Consider the following 15,248-nt stretch of genomic DNA (forward strand, 5'->3'; position numbering starts at 1 on the left):
TGCCGAGATATATATATTCTTACGACGAGAAAATTTGGTTTCAAATACGAGAATATACGTTCTCTTAAATCTGTGGCTTCGCGTGAAGGCGTTTATTTTATATTTAAATAAAAAGTTATATTTATGTTAGTTACGTGTTCACTATATCTTCACTTAGTAAAATAGACTATTAGTGCACACCGGATAAATATTTTTTGTTCTTTAGATATTTTTTTATCCGACAAAATTCGATCTATTATTATTTAAGTGTTATGATTTGTGATTTGTGACTTTTATTCTGTTCTTTACCTGTGATCATTTTTACAAACCGTAGCTTTTCCGTTTTCTTGGCAACTTTCTTCTTTCTCCGAAGGCCCATATTTCCAAAGAATAATTAAATAAATAAATAAATGTTTTCGATCCATATATCAGAATGATGGTTCCAGAATTATATCCATCTGCGGGTAGAGAACGATTCCGTAATATAGTTATAGATATTGCAGGAACTTACCAAATGACTATAGAATATGTATCTGCGATTACGTAACACATCCCGCATGCACGTTGCATCATTGATTTAATTTTTACATGGGATACCGCGTAATACCGCGCGTTACGTACAAATTAAGTGTCGACCGAATATTAATTACACCGCGCAATAGTAGTTATAATAGCGTATTGAAATCTGTAACATTAACGTGAACAATAAGCGTTCGCGAACGCTGTTATGTAAAATACAATTTTATACACAATTTATTACGCAAGGCGCAGTTACGCACTAATGAATCGCATCGAATATCGGTAAGAAGACTCATCCCACATAGTGTGACAATGCGAGATTATTTGGAAAGGATTTAAGGATCAGCGCGCGTCCACTTTGCAATTGCGGGACGGAGAAGCTACGCGTAGAGCGAATAACAAATACAAACATCGTAAACCGCAACACACCGCGATAACCTAAGGCTCGTTTTCACCGTGAAGTGAACTCTCCACCACGCTCTGCATGCACCGGCGACGTGTTCCTCGAGCGCTTTCGATAGGCGCGTACGTACAAAGCGGCGCGCACTCCACCACCCCAATTTCGTCTCCTTCCACGACAACGGCGGCATTGTGTCCGCGTCAGCGGCAGAACGATGATTAATCGATCGACTGCCATGGATATCGCCGCTGTTGCTCTCTCTCTCTCTCTCTGTTCGCGCGCGTCGCGGCTACCAGACCGCGTAGCCGGATAAGAAAGGCGTCGGAGAATAAGCCGCGTAATACCGCGGGACGCGGCCGTTTCCATTAATAAAAATCATATCGCTATTAAGTCGGGGATGCTTCGTAAGTCGAAAATATTTACGTTGTCGCGCAACAACGCGCTCAACCGCTCCCATATCCGAAGGGCCGCGGTATCCGATCGTAGGCGTCGTCCTGAGGAGGAACGTCGTGAAAAATATCGAGGAGACGCTCGTCCAATCGCCGCCGTCGTCTAATCGTCGCGGAGTGAGTCTCCGTTTTTTCTTCTCCTTTTTCTCATCCTTTCTCTCGCTTTTACTCTCTCCTTTCCTCGCGAGAGGGAAAGAGAGAGAGAGAGAGAGAGGCCACCTGGGAATTTCCCAGATTAAATTGATTCGTACGCGGCACTTTGCGGCGGTCCGATGATCCGCCGCCGCGACCGCATCATTCATCTCGGCCGGTGTACTATTAGTACTGTTATTTATGGTGAAAAAGAGCGTGGACCGCGAGCGGCACCCATTATGTATCGAGATCGGGTCGCCCGGTGATTTATGCCGGCCGTGCAAATTGCCGCTTGTCCTTTGTAAGACGCTCGTAAGCGAAACGTCGCCGATTAAATCCCGCGCCGCGTCGTCGATCGTGATTTAGCGAAGTTTAGGAGGCCCCCTCCCCGCGCGCTGCCGCCTCGAGATTGCGAAATTAGCGAGATCGCGAGATTACGCTGGGTTCACCAGCGCCGAGGAACGTGGCCGGTATTCCTTTTTTTCCCCGCACCACCGATACGTCGCCGATTATCTGTATAAACCTAATTAAATTAGCCGACGGAGATCGGGATAACACGGGGGTGTACGCGAAGAAGAAGAAACAGCGGATTACCCTGAAAGAGAAGTGCTTAAAAGTCGATTCGTGAGACGTTCATTTAGCAGAAATCAACTTGATTCCTGGTGAGATCAATCTGATCTCTCCCCGTGAAAATAAGCCTTATATATCCCACAAGCGGATTTTCAAGCGCTTTCTTCCGGTGTAGGGGAGGATTTGTGTTTTCAACGGTTTATCTCGTTCATTAATGTTGAATGGTAAAAACTCTAGCGTGATAATATATTAAAATAATATTCACCTGATCCAAGTGACAATTTGCCAAGGATTATTATTAGAAGTGATTATCCGAGTCCTGCATTTCTTTTGTATCTTGAATAATATTGATTTCTCCCCCATCGTCCGACGTTTGAGGGAACTCCAACGTAGGATACGTTCTTAGGCGCAGCAGCTCGTGTTCGGTCTGCAACGCCAGCAGCTCCGTGTAATTGTCTTGAATCTTCCCGACCAGTTCGGACCGCCGCTTGTACAGTCGCATCTTCCGGTCGACGTGTTCGCGTTGCTTCGCCTCCGCCGTGAGATCTCGTTGATACTCCAATTTCCAGCGCGCCATGTTCATCTCCGTGATACTTCGGTCGAGCGCGGCGTTCTTCTTCTTCACGGACGCGATCTTCGCCCGAATCTTCGCCAGCTTGTCCGCCTCGTCGGCGAGGCTCTTCTCCAACGACCTCATCATGGTTTCGACCTCTCGATGGAGGTGCTCCGGCGTCTTATCGTCACGCCAGCCTCTCGCCACCCTCTTCAGGTAAGCCTGCATGTCCTTGGTGACGGTGACGTTCCTGAGGAAGCGCAGGTCCTCCTCCAGCTCCTGGAAGCGCGTCCTCAGACAACGGTGCTCCCACTCGGCGGATAATATACTCTGGCGGAGATCGACGTTTCGCTTAAGAGCGTTCAGCTTGCGCGAGCCCGCCGCGAGGATGTGCTCGTTGACCTTCTCGATCTCGAGGTACGGCACCATGACGGCGTCCTCCGTATCGCCTCGTTCACCCCGCAGCTCCATTTCCACCTGACCCTTCTTCAGCACCAGTTGCAGCTCGACGTCCTGCTCGCGCGCCACCCGCTGCTCCCTCATCCGCTTGAGCTTGCCGCAGAGCTGATCCACCCGGGACTTCCAGGCGTCGATCTTGCCGTCGAACTCCGCGATCGTCCGCTCCGCTGAGAACACCTCCAACTGCCGCGCCTTGATCTGCAGCTCCAGCTCGATCTTCTGCCGACGAGCCCGGACCAGGTGGTCCCAGTGAGCCGCGTGGAGCGATTTCGGCAACGCGCCGGGCCGCACGTCCAGGTTCTTCTCGAGGCTCCTCGCGTACTCCACGCATTCGGCCGGCAAGTAGGTCGGCTTCGCGCGACCCGTGAGGTATCGTCCGAAGCTGACCAGGTCGTGAGCGGCGACGTTCTTCAGGGACACCTTCGGTCGTCGCCGGTAGTGACTCTCGAGCAGCTCGAGGTTGAATTTGGACAACGAGGGGAATTCCTGAAGCAGCATCCGCGCCATCGTCTTCTCACGGGCGCACAGGGCGTCGTGTTGCGTCTGCATGTCCTGGTGCACCTCGCGGAGCGTTCGCGCGTTCTCCTCCAACGCGACGCCGTGCCGACGCGCTTCGGCTATCTCGCGTTTCACACGCTCGTCCTCCCTCAGCGCCTCGACCCGCGCCAGGTTGCGCGCCCGGCCGCGGAGGTGACGCAACTTCAATTGATTTATCGCCGTGTCGACCTGCAGCTTTTTCTGCGAAACGAGCGACGTCGGTGCCGGCCGAGTGTCCGGTAATCGTGTAACCCAAAGCCCGCCGAGAGCAACCGCGTTGATATTAGCGCGCGAACAAGGTCGCGTTGATACACCGGACTACGCGTGAGAAATGTCGGTGCCAACCCCCGCCCGAATTCTACAGCGTCGCGCGACCTTGAGGAACTATGTATTTATACCTTTTTCTTTTATTCCTGCAAATCTATGCTTCTCATTCCGATTTCGCTCGTTTACCATTGTACACTGAGCGTGCCGGAGCTACTTCAAGATAACGAAATATTCATAGACTGAAATCCGACTATTGATTTACACATCGCGATCAATATTCGCCCATTTCCTTATCGTGTTATTTCCTTCAGAAGCGAAAGAAATTACATTACGAAAGATTGATAAAAAAAAAAACCTTTGGAGAGTTTCGATCGATTTATTCATCCGTGGGCGGCTCTTATCGGCCTTTGAGTTACGCGATCGCGGATCCGAGAGCCTCTTGAATGAATTAACACCCCGAGGTCACCGGAAGCATCGTAATGGATTATCGGAGACGTTCGTTTCTTCGAGCGAATCCCGCGTTACCTGGAAAAGCTCGTTCAGCTTGGCGTCGAACTTGTCGATGCTATTCCGCAGCTGCGCGACGGTCTTCGCGTGATCGGCCTCGAGTAACCTCCGGTAACGTTCGCGTTCTTGTCGCAAGGCCTCCACGTCCGCTTTGTACTTCTTCACGGCCGCGATGTCGGCCGGTGTATATTGCTCCGGCTGTTTCTCCAGCATGCGCCGCGGTTCGTGCACGTCCATCTTGATGGTATCCTCCCATCGGACCTCCAGCACGCCGTCCATCATCTTCATCAAGGCGCGTTCGTGAAAATTATCCGCCAGCAGCCTGGCTGGTGCGGTCTCTATCATCCTCAGAAGGGACAGCAGCGACGGCGACAAGTACGGCTTCGCCTTGACTTCGTAGTCGTACACTTGGATAATGCCCTCTACTTTCTCCTAATCGATATCGCATTTGCGTTACATCTTTCATGGACACTCTCCTGTAAGTTCCTCCTATCAATCGAGCGTTTGTATATTACGGCACGAGATCACGGGGGAGATTATTCGGTCGGTCGAAACGTTTTTATGAGATACTTATTGAGCGTTAAAATGTTAAACTTGGGTCTTTATGTATTTCAAAACTATCCGAAAAAGTTATACCTTTATCTGAAGATTATTGTTATTTTCGAGTTTCTTCCAACTGAATTAAAGGAGCTTTTTTTTTTTCATTGATTCGATCATTTTAATCCTCGGTAAATATCAATGATTTCAAGGTAAAAAACAATGTATGATAATTTTGTAATAAAACCTCGATAATTTTCACACTTGATGAATTCGGCCAGTTTTAGACGAAAGACGCGCCCCATTTATGAACAACTTCTTAAACCTCATCACTATCAAAGAATTTGAGCGAATAATCTTAAATACTTATTTCGTATCGTGACATCAGTGATTCGGTCAAGTCTTCAGCTTGAGGAACGCTCGATTGAAACAATGTTCGCGTCGCGCGTTTACTTTGGGATGCCACTGCGGATCGTCGGGAACGTACGGCAAACTCTGGCCGAACATGGTCTTCAGCTCGGAATCTATATGATGTATCTTCTCGTTCCTCTCTCTAATCGCGCTCATTTCCTGTTCCTTCGCCGCGTACATGTCGTCGAAGAGCTTGTTGAAGTAGGCGCGGAGCTTGCCGCAGTCGTCCATCAGATACCGATCGTCCAGCGTCGCTTGCACGAATCCGTAAGACTCGATCTGCGCGTAATAGTGAGGCGATTGCTCGACGAACCGGTGCGTCGTCATACCTGCGAACGAACGCGGGGCAAAAGGAAAACCGGCTTAGAAACCGGGAAGAGGAAACGTCGCGATAGAGGACGGCTCGACCGCACGATTCGGTCCCTTCCGAACCGCTGAGAGAGAAGAAAAAAACTGAATTCCCGAAAAAACCGAAAATCATCGCGTCCTACCGTCGAAAGCCGGCTGTTCCGTCAGCTCCGGGCGATCGAGTTCGCGCTCCTCTTCCTCGAAGAGCACCTCCACCTTGTATTCCTCCTCTCTGCGTCGCACCGTCGCGGGTCTGCTCAGTTCCGCCCGGAGCTTGTCGTCCGTGTACACGCGCCACGGTTGAAAGGTGTCGCCGTCGATGATGTTGCGCGCGAACTCCCTGCTGAACTGCGCCCATTGCAGGTGTACCTTGAGATGCGGCTCCTCCGCGAGCGACGGGTAATTCGTCACTTCCGTGTCGCCGCAGAAGGAGAAGATCGAGCGACCCAGCACGACCTGCCGATCCCAGAAGGTCTTCTTGATCCAGCGGGCGACGCGATCGCTCGAGGCCTGCATGTGCTCGAGCTCCATGCGGACGTCTTCGCGCTCGTCCTTGGCCGCCTTGTGCTTTTGGTCGCGACCCGCTCGGTCCACGTCGAACGCGGACACCGGCAGCTTCTCCGCCTCCGGACGCGTCTCGTTCGCGTCGAGGAGCTGCCTCACGGTGTCCTTCAGCCTCGTCAGCTTCCTCGTGAGCGAGGCCCTCTCCGCGGCGTAGAGCGTCGCCTCTTCGCGCACCCACGCGTCTTGTCGCCATTCCTCCCACGTCCCGCCGTTCTCCGGCAACTCTCCTCGGGCTCGAGTCAGGGAGGCGCGAGTCGCCGGCTCCAGCCCGGCGTAGTCCTGCAGGATCCTCTGCATCCACTTCTCGCGCCAGCCGTGCTCCACCGGATACACGGAGTTCTCCGCGCCAATCGCCGGGAACGTTTCTCTCTCCTGTACTGAAAACGGATGTCCATAAAAAAGGAGTAACCACTGAGACAGCAGGCGATACCAAGTGTATCGAGGAGAACGCGAAGGAGGGACGATTAACCCTCTTGTTATCGCACACCTTGTTAACACGAATCGCAATCAACGAGCCGTCACGACCGAGAACGACCACCCTGTCGGCCGCGGGGGTGACGATGGCCTTGCGACTGCCCGAGTCGAGTCTGTGATGAGCCGGCACCACGGCGACGATTTCGCTCACCTCACCGCGAACTATCGCCAATCCATCGTACGCGCACGTGGTGTGCCAGTGTCGGTCGCTGAAGACGTGCACGCGCCGCACGTGGTGGCCCGTGAGCGCCGAGTCCGCCAAGGTCGCGCTCTTGAATTCGTGCAGCTTCAACGCGTGCAGCCACCGGCCGAAGTAGGGCGAGCCGATCAGCATCCGGGGTTTGTCTCCGGGCGCGTATCGCAGCTGGTAAAAGAATTCGGGCAGCGTGAGGAACGCGTCGCCGACCGTGTCGATCAGGCGAAGCGTGTCGCGCCGTGGCACGTCGACCACGTGGAACTGGTGACCCGTGTTGAACCGTTGATGCGTGACGCAGAGGGCGAGCATCTTCAGGTTGTCGGACGCGTCGTCGTCGTACAACGCGATGTCGATGATACGATTGCGCAAGCTGACCTGGGCCGTCACACTCCACGGCTTGTCGCGCCGCAGGTTTACGCAATAGCAATTACCCCTCTCCTTGTGCGCGGCGATCAGGAATCTGCCGAGGGAGATAAATCGAAAGCGGCTGAGAGGCGTGTAATCCGCGCGCAAAAGGCCGCGTGTTTCTCTCGCCGGTGAATTAGATCCGAGTACAGGAGAAAGAGAGAGAGAGAGAGAGAGATCATGGAGCTCTGCTAAACATCGAGAGAAAAAAGTATCTAATAATAAAGTGAAATTAATAAAATTAATGCTGACATAGCGGGGAAGCGAGGGAATGACAAGTTACTCCTGCGATTTTTGGATTGTTATTAACATTGTAATGTTTTAACGCGTTTAGGTATACGTTCTGCACAAAACACGATGCAAAGAATTGATTCGAGGCTTACTCGCCGGAATGCGAGAATCTGACGAGATTCAAGGGTCTCCTCTGAAGACGAAAACGCGCGAGTATCGTCGGCTGTTCCGGATCGGCGACACCCAATATCACCATCTCACCCTGATCGCTGACGACGACGATCAACGGGTCGTCGGGATGCGCGGCTTGCTCGGATACATCGCCTTCCATATCGAGCTGCACCTTGGCGAGCTCGCTGCCGCTGTAGCTCTCGAGGATGGTCAATTCCTTGAGATCGTTCGTCACCGCGAGATGATGACACCAGGGCCGCACGAAGTCGACGAAGCGGTATATACCGCCGTTCTGCAGGTGTCTCTGAATACTCGGTGTGACGTTCCCGTCCTCGGAGAAAACCATTTGCATGAGATAACCTTCAAGGGTATAGTAGAAGAGGCAATCGTCCTTGAAAGGATGTGTGGCCAAGATGTACGGCTTGCTGGTCGACTTGATGTACCACTGCTTGCGCCAGAAGTCGGTCTTCGGGTCCCTCTGAAAGTAGCGGATCTGGCAGAAGGTCGTTCGAAGGACGATCCCACCTCGGAACCAGCAGATCGCCGGCATCTCGATGTCCAAGCAGATGCCGCAACGCTGCGAGACGACGATGCGACGGACGTCGGTGCCGTCGTAGCTGCTCAGGTATATGTGTCCGTCTCTGTCCGTGATAGCCAACAACGGATCGCTCCGTACGGGACACCAATCGACCCCGTGAATCACAGCGTCGTCCGGTAGTTTCACTTCGTGATCTTCGCGACAGACACGAGTATATTTGTGGAAACAACGTGCTACTTTAGAGGGTCCTCAGTTGGCGCAGGAGAGAACCAGTCACGTCATTGGAATTATTTATTTGGAAAATACTTGGTTTTCGTATCAAGTAGATATTACTTGATCCGAATAAGAATTCGTTGAGGAGTATTGGAGTAGTTATTTATTATTGGAATCTAGTATTTATTTCTGCGTACGCAGACATGAATGGTTTCAGAACAAGATATCCCACGCACCTTTCAAAATGACAAGTTTGCCGACGATATCGAGCTCCCAGGTGAGTAGTTTGCCGCAGGTCTTGCCTACTTGAGCGACAACGGTGCGACCCGCCGGGGTTACTCTGATCGTCTGGCCGACTTCGTCGCGCACAGGTGTATCCATGACAATGATCTTCTCACCCGTTCGCCAGCACCACACGATCAACGGGAAATCCGGGTAAGAGCCCAACGACACGAGGTGGTCGTTCGACGTGAACGCAATCGCCAGGTAGCGACTGACGCAGCCCTGAACGCACTCGCAGATCTTCTTCATCGCAGGATACGCGAGGACGAAGATACGCGGGTTCAACGATCTCTCGGAGAAGGCGAAGATCGGCAAGGACACGTGTCCGGATATCCGATGGGCACCGTCGCCGGTAACCTGGCTCCAGCACCAACGCAGTGTCTGTCGTCTCTTCGCCACGTGAAAGAATACAATGTACAAGCCGATGCACCAGGCAAGCACGTCCTTGCCGATGCAAACTATTTCTTCGATTTTGCTGCCGCGCACCCAGCATGGTGTCTTATTTCGATTCATTTAAGCGAAGTGGCACGCAATATAATTAGAGAATAACAACTATTATTAAATCGATCGGAAAGCGTAACCTACAACCACACATTCGTGATTGAGTATTGACAACCATCGTGGGAAGCGAAACAAGTCAAAAGCGGGTCGAACCAATAACCATCAGTCCAGCGAATTATAAACTGAGTTACACGCGTCCGTCGAGTATAAACAGACTCCCATCAAATACAAAAAATTATATAAAGTAAACGAGTTTTTGAGCAAATTTATATGAAACATGGCAAATTACGGCTCCTGTTTTCTCGCCGTAGCTATTTTGATTAATGACGTCCGGAAGCGAGAAAACGTGTGCACAAAATTCTTGCGGAATATACGGTGAAATATAGAAAGACATATCCGTGACGATATAAATTAACCAACTTCATATTAGATCGGCGAAAAAGCGAAACGTCTTCAACTAATCGTGCAACGGCAGTTTCCGCAAGCAGAATCGAATTTAAAGGCGAGACGCACGAATTTTCGTGCGACCCTCATCGGAATATCTTCACGCCTTGCCGAGATATTAATTACGACACTTCGCGATAGGTCGATACAAAGAAGCAACGTAACCGACCGAAAAGCGATCGAAATATCTGCAGGCGGGATCGGACCCGCAGGTGAAAGAAGGAATTTTCACGCAACCCCCCCGTCGACGTGGCTCTTCGGGCTGCGAAAATTCGCGTACACCAGAAGACCATCGTCAGTCCGTTCCGCGAATTCGCGCCGTTCGATGGTGGTGACGGATGATATTATATGTGTCTTCGACTGCCGAGCCTGCGCGCCGGCCTTTCTCGGAGAAAGAGTTTGGCAGGCTTAAGACAAAAGGTGATTAGGATACGCGCAGTCGATGGTGGTTTATAAAGACCCCCATAGCGTGGCGTGATGAGGTCAAGCAGCAGGGAGTCATCCGTATAGCGAGGCCCGATCAAAAACTTATCCTTGCCCACGTGATATACTGCCCGTGGATGCCTGCCAAGCCACGGTTCTCCCCTTTGCTCGCTCGCTCTCTCGCTCGCCCTCTCGCCTCCTCGCTTTAATTCGTCCTCTCCTTTCTCTCTCCCTTTCTCGCACCTCCGACCTGGTCCCGACCGCTCTCCCTGACCGGCAGTCTGACTGACTGACTGACTGACTGCCTACCTTGAGACTCTGCCTGACTTCGTAGCCCGGCGTCTCCGAAGGCGCGCTGCGTGGAGACGCCTCACTTCGCCTCTCTCGGCGTTATTCGCGCTGGCCGCCCTCCCGCTCGCCCCGCCATTAAAGTGACGCCCGCTGAGATTTGTATTTGCATAACCCACCCGGATCGACGTTATCGACGAGTGCTCGTGAACGGGCGACGAGCGCGCGTACTCGCCCTTCCGGCGCTTAGAGCTCCGGCTCGCGTGGGAACCCCGAGAGAGACGCTGTAATATCGCGCACCTTGCAGCGGGTGACTCCGGACGGCTCGGTAGTTGTTAACGCAACTACGTGCCCGCAGGAATGCGCGCAGGAATACCACCGATCGTGACTTCCTACACGGACGCGTTATAAGAAAAAAAAAAAAAAAAACAATGAATAAACGGGGAAAAAAGAAGCAGAAAATGAGAAATAAAGGGAAAAGAAGGGGAGGAAGAGGCGTCGGAGGGAAATGTTATTCGCGACGCATTATGACGGATCGCGGATTTTTTCCACGACAGCCTGGGTTGCCGAAGACGAGCGCCCGCCGAGACGAACGGTGATCCGTGACGCGGGAGAGCGTGATGGAAAGCGGCGCGGCCAAAGGAACACCTCGTCCGCGTGTACATACGCGCCGCACGCACACGTGCTGCGCGACGCGGCGTGGACGAACGCGGTGCTGCAGCAACCGCCGTATCACATCGTGTACGCGTCCGTGCAGTGTGGGAAACCGCGCCGCGTCGAGACACAGACAGAGTGAGAGAGAGAGAGAGAGAGAGAAGGAGAAGGGTGAGGAGGGACGAGAGTTGTTAGAGAGAAGCGCGAGAGGAAGGGAGAAAGAAGGAGAGAGCGAGAGGGAAAGAGAGAGAGGGGGACTCACGGCGGGCCGGGGAACACGAGGAGGAGGGCATCGCGAGAAGAAGGAAAAGGAAGAGGGAACGACTCGGCGGAGTAGCATTTAATCAGAGCCCCGCGTCGAAGTGCACGGTACACGTGTACGTATATACTGCAGGGTAGGAGGGAGCGGTATATGGTTCGGTTAGTTTTTGCTCGGGAGGTTGCCTGGAAATTGGCGCCAAATTAGTAAGGAGGACGAGGCGAGGCTCACGGTGCCTTGGGCTGCGTGACGCGAGACATTAAAAGTAACCTCTGCTCTTGTACACCCCCGTCCCTCCGCCGTGATCGCTGCCGCCTTGCCGCCCTGGCCCCTCCGCCGCTACCCCGCATCCTTCTCGCTCTTTCTCTTCGCAGCATCACAACAACCACTTCTTCCTCTTCTTCTTCTTCTTCTCCTGCTTCTTCGTCTCCTCCTCCTCCTCCACAAAGATGTCCGTGCTCCGGAGGAACGGGCAGGAGCTTAGAACTCCTCGGCCTCCCAGTAATCACGTCCGCCCAACGAAAGGAAACGAGAGAAAAAGGAGGAATTCGCACTTACGCCGAACTCGGGTCTGCGTAGCGATTGGGGGGTAGGTAGACTGGTAGGCAAGGTGCAGGGGTGAGGGGGGAAGCGTGTGATACCGAGGCCGTTCGAGGATGGTCGTTGTCGAAAAAGGATATCACGCCAACGGTCGCGAGGAAGCCAAGTCTCCCCGGCGTCCCCGGCGCATCCATAGCGCACGGAACGACACGAGACCGACGGCGGCCGAGGTCTCTCACGGGACCCCCGGATGTTTTTGTCGCTGATACCCCGAAGACGATGCCGCGGAGCGACGTGGGCCGCTTTCCGGAAAGCGGACGGACGTTCGAGGTAAATTTGTAGGCGCCGCGCTTATTTTCGACCGGCGGGACCTCACGACGGCGAACGGGTCGGCACGGGGATTTACATTTGCCTGCGCGGGAACGCCGAGAGGTCCTTCGGCGATCTAAAACCCCCGTGCGGCACGGGGAGAATAGCCGTATCGATTTGCAAGAAGAATTCGGGATGAGCAGTGTGCGATTTTAACTTTAATTTTATTCTTTAAAATTAAAGATTCTTTTTCTACCAATCTGAGATATCGCTTACTAGGTAACGCCGTGAATATCGCGAAGAAGCGACAACTATCTCGGCGATGCAACAAGAGACAAGAAAACCGTAGCTTCTCATTCGTCCGAACTATCGATCCTCTCTCTCTCTCTCTCGTGCCCGACGAGGGAGGGAGGGAGATAAGCGTAGATTCAGTGGTCATTCACTCGGCGAGACCGGTCGTTCACTGGTGCACCTAGCCCGGTAATTTGATTTCCATTTCCATCCGAGGGAGTCTGGCGGACCGCTCGAACACGACCAAAACGCTACTCCCATTACGAATAGACCCGGGTCCTGATTTTCACCGGCGATAGCGCCGGCACACACCGGGCGTAGAGAGCGCCGGCGGTGAAAAAGGATATGAACGACGGAAAGGGTGGGTTAGCGGGGCGGAAGAGAAGAGGGAATCCGTCCGCCACGTCGCGCAGGGATTCACCTCCAATCGAGGCAGCTGCGTTTTGGCCGCTGTGCGTGCAACGCAGGAGGAGAAGAAGCAAAGAGAGAGAGAGAGAGAGAGAGACCGACCGGCCGACCACGTGTAAGATTATAGATGCGTCGCAGTGATCACAGACAAAACGTTTAAGTCGCTAAGCGTCAAATTATACGCGGCGCGTCCCTCCTCTACCCCCGTATCTATCCCTCTCCTCCACCGTCGCTTCTCATTTTTCCTCTCTCTCTCTCTCTCTCTCTCTCTCCCCGGTGCCGGTGCTGTAAAAAGTAATAACAGGCCTCGCGCATAGATTCGGCTAGCTGCCGACTTTCGGGTACCGTCCCGCTCGCCGACAGCTGCGATCCATCGCGCCTAGACACTCTCTCTCTCTCTCTCTCTCGTCCGAGCCGTCGTTACATCGGCGGTTTGTGTTGCACCGCACGGCCACGCGCACGGTCATTTGGAAGCGGGCTCGTTCCGACGGCAATGCAGAGCGAAAAAAATCAAGAGAGTAGGAAGAGGAAAGAGGGGAAGGAATGATTCTCGCCGCGTCGGATATGTGTAATCGGTGAAGAATCATCCTCTCGTTCCCTACGAGACTGACGCGGCATCTTCCACCTCGGCGCTAATCGTCGCGCCGGGGCGCGACTATAACCGTGCCGAATCGCGAACTTTCGCTGGCGTCGCGCGCAATTTCACACGTGCGTGAATTGTGCGGCCGGATTCAAGACGGGGGACGGTCGTTTAACGCCGGTAAGTACGTCCAGTCGCGGCCACACACGACGCGTCGACACGGCGGGTCACTGCGAGTCAGTAACATCAATTAGCGTTCGCTCGCGCCTTCTTTGCGCCTCGCCTGTGCGGCCGGTACTCCCGCGCGCGCGCGCCGTTCACGGGTCTATCTGAGCCGCGAGACTGTGTTGCCAGGCCGTGGCGTATCTCGACAAAAGAAGCGGTGGAGCCGGACCGACGTAGGCCACGGCGCGCGATGACATATGAGCTACCGGGCTCTTTGTGTCGTCTTGAATACCGCTTAAATTGGGGAACGCGAGCCATCAGGAGGCTACTGAACGTCGCCGTGGACGCGTCGCGATTTATCACGTGCCGCGTACCACCGGTGGACGCCGGTTCTCCGAGGCTGCCGGCTCGAGTCGGTCCGTCGGGAATTACGGGAGGTGAACCGTGTAATCTGCCGCAGTATGCAATACGCGCGAGGAGAAGGGAGAAGGTAAGAATACTGTAAGATCCGAAGGGATAAGGCAATCCTTGGCTTGATAAAGTAGCGGTAGGATAGCAGGCGTCACACCTTGGCAGATTCTCTCCAGTCTGCGAGGGCATCGGCGAAATAAGGACTACGTAATCGTATAATAAGGCAGATACAACGAGCAGGGCGCGTGTGCGAGCTGGTAATCAAGTATGCTTTATTATTAGCGATCAACGTTTCCGAGAGGCGCGAAGGCGACCGTCATTCGTTGCGTTTCCAGATCTCTTTACGACTTCGCGCAATCGGCATTCCGTTATATACGTGCAATCCAGCACCGTTCAATCGCTCGGCGGCGACGAGCGAGAAAGTATGGAGGCCACGATCGCGGTAGCCTACATTTAGCGTCGATAAGCATCTGTCAAGGCGGGGGGGGGAAGAGAGAAGTCATTCAACGAGACGCCCGTAACACGTGGACGCGTGACAGCAGCGGGACGATAAATAGACCCGCCACCGACGGATCCCGAAAGTCACCCCTCTCCTTCGCCGCAGCTTCTTCGTCCCGCGCGATCAAATTAATCCGCGGTATCTTAGGCTATTATCCACGGCCCCGGCTTGTATGTAACTTACAGCGGAGACCTGTAACGAGATAGACGATCGAAACGCGCACGTTCTTCTCTCTCTCTCTCTCTCTCTCTCTCGTTGAATGCTAAAAATGTCGACCGTTCGGCGCGGCGGCGAGGAACGAGCGAGCGAGCGAGCGGAGGAGGTCCGGTACATACGCCAGGTAGATATATAAGAAGCAGATGCGTCTGTCATTAATATGAGCCGGCCGAGCTATTAATAACCAGTTAATGAGGACTCTCGTCCCACCCGCTCTCTCCCTCCCGCCCTCGTCTGTCGTACGTGCATGCGTATGGGACTGACTCGGTCGTATCCACCACCGTGGGTAGGGGGATGATCGCGCGCACCCACACGCACGCATACACATGTGCGTTCACACGAGTCGTACGTGAGCCCGCCGCTGCTGTATTGTACTCGCGGGGTGTAGATGTACGAACGCCGGCCTCGGTCGTCAAAGGGCACCGCCGAACGTCGTGATTTATAATCGGCTGTACGTTGCGCCGGGAATAGGATCGAGGGGGTGATTCGGAACTGAAGGTAAACCTCCCCCCCCCCCC

At 53.6% G+C, this 15,248-nt stretch overlaps 1 protein-coding gene across 1 annotated transcript; it reads right to left on the reverse strand.

The window, feature by feature from the left end:
- Positions 1-2,347: 2,347 nt before the first annotated feature.
- LOC106748887 (cilia- and flagella-associated protein 43-like) lies at positions 2,348-9,255 on the reverse strand. Its single transcript, XM_014627805.1, has 7 exons — positions 8,697-9,255; positions 7,691-8,441; positions 6,720-7,362; positions 5,812-6,604; positions 5,363-5,649; positions 4,391-4,804; positions 2,348-3,799 (listed from the first exon to the last, which is right to left on the reverse strand). Exons 1-7 carry the CDS (start codon positions 9,253-9,255, stop codon positions 2,348-2,350), a joined length of 4,899 nt encoding a protein of 1,632 aa, XP_014483291.1.
- Positions 9,256-15,248: the final 5,993 nt, after the last annotated feature.

This window comes from Dinoponera quadriceps, unplaced genomic scaffold (genome assembly GCF_001313825.1).
Source record: "Dinoponera quadriceps isolate SergipeBrazil2010 unplaced genomic scaffold, ASM131382v1 scaffold3271, whole genome shotgun sequence".
Taxonomy (NCBI): Eukaryota; Metazoa; Arthropoda; class Insecta; order Hymenoptera; family Formicidae; genus Dinoponera; species Dinoponera quadriceps.

Coding starts and splice junctions, on each gene's coding strand:
- LOC106748887 (XM_014627805.1), bottom strand. CDS start 9,255: ATGAATCGAAATAAGACACCATGCTGGGTGCGCGGCAGCAAAATCGAA. Junction 8,442..8,696: donor CAAACTTGTCATTTTGAAAG/GTGCGTGGGATA, acceptor TCTGTCGCGAAG/ATCACGAAGTGAAACTACCG. Junction 3,800..4,390: donor AGCTGAACGAGCTTTTCCAG/GTAACGCGGGAT, acceptor CTCGTTTCGCAG/AAAAAGCTGCAGGTCGACAC.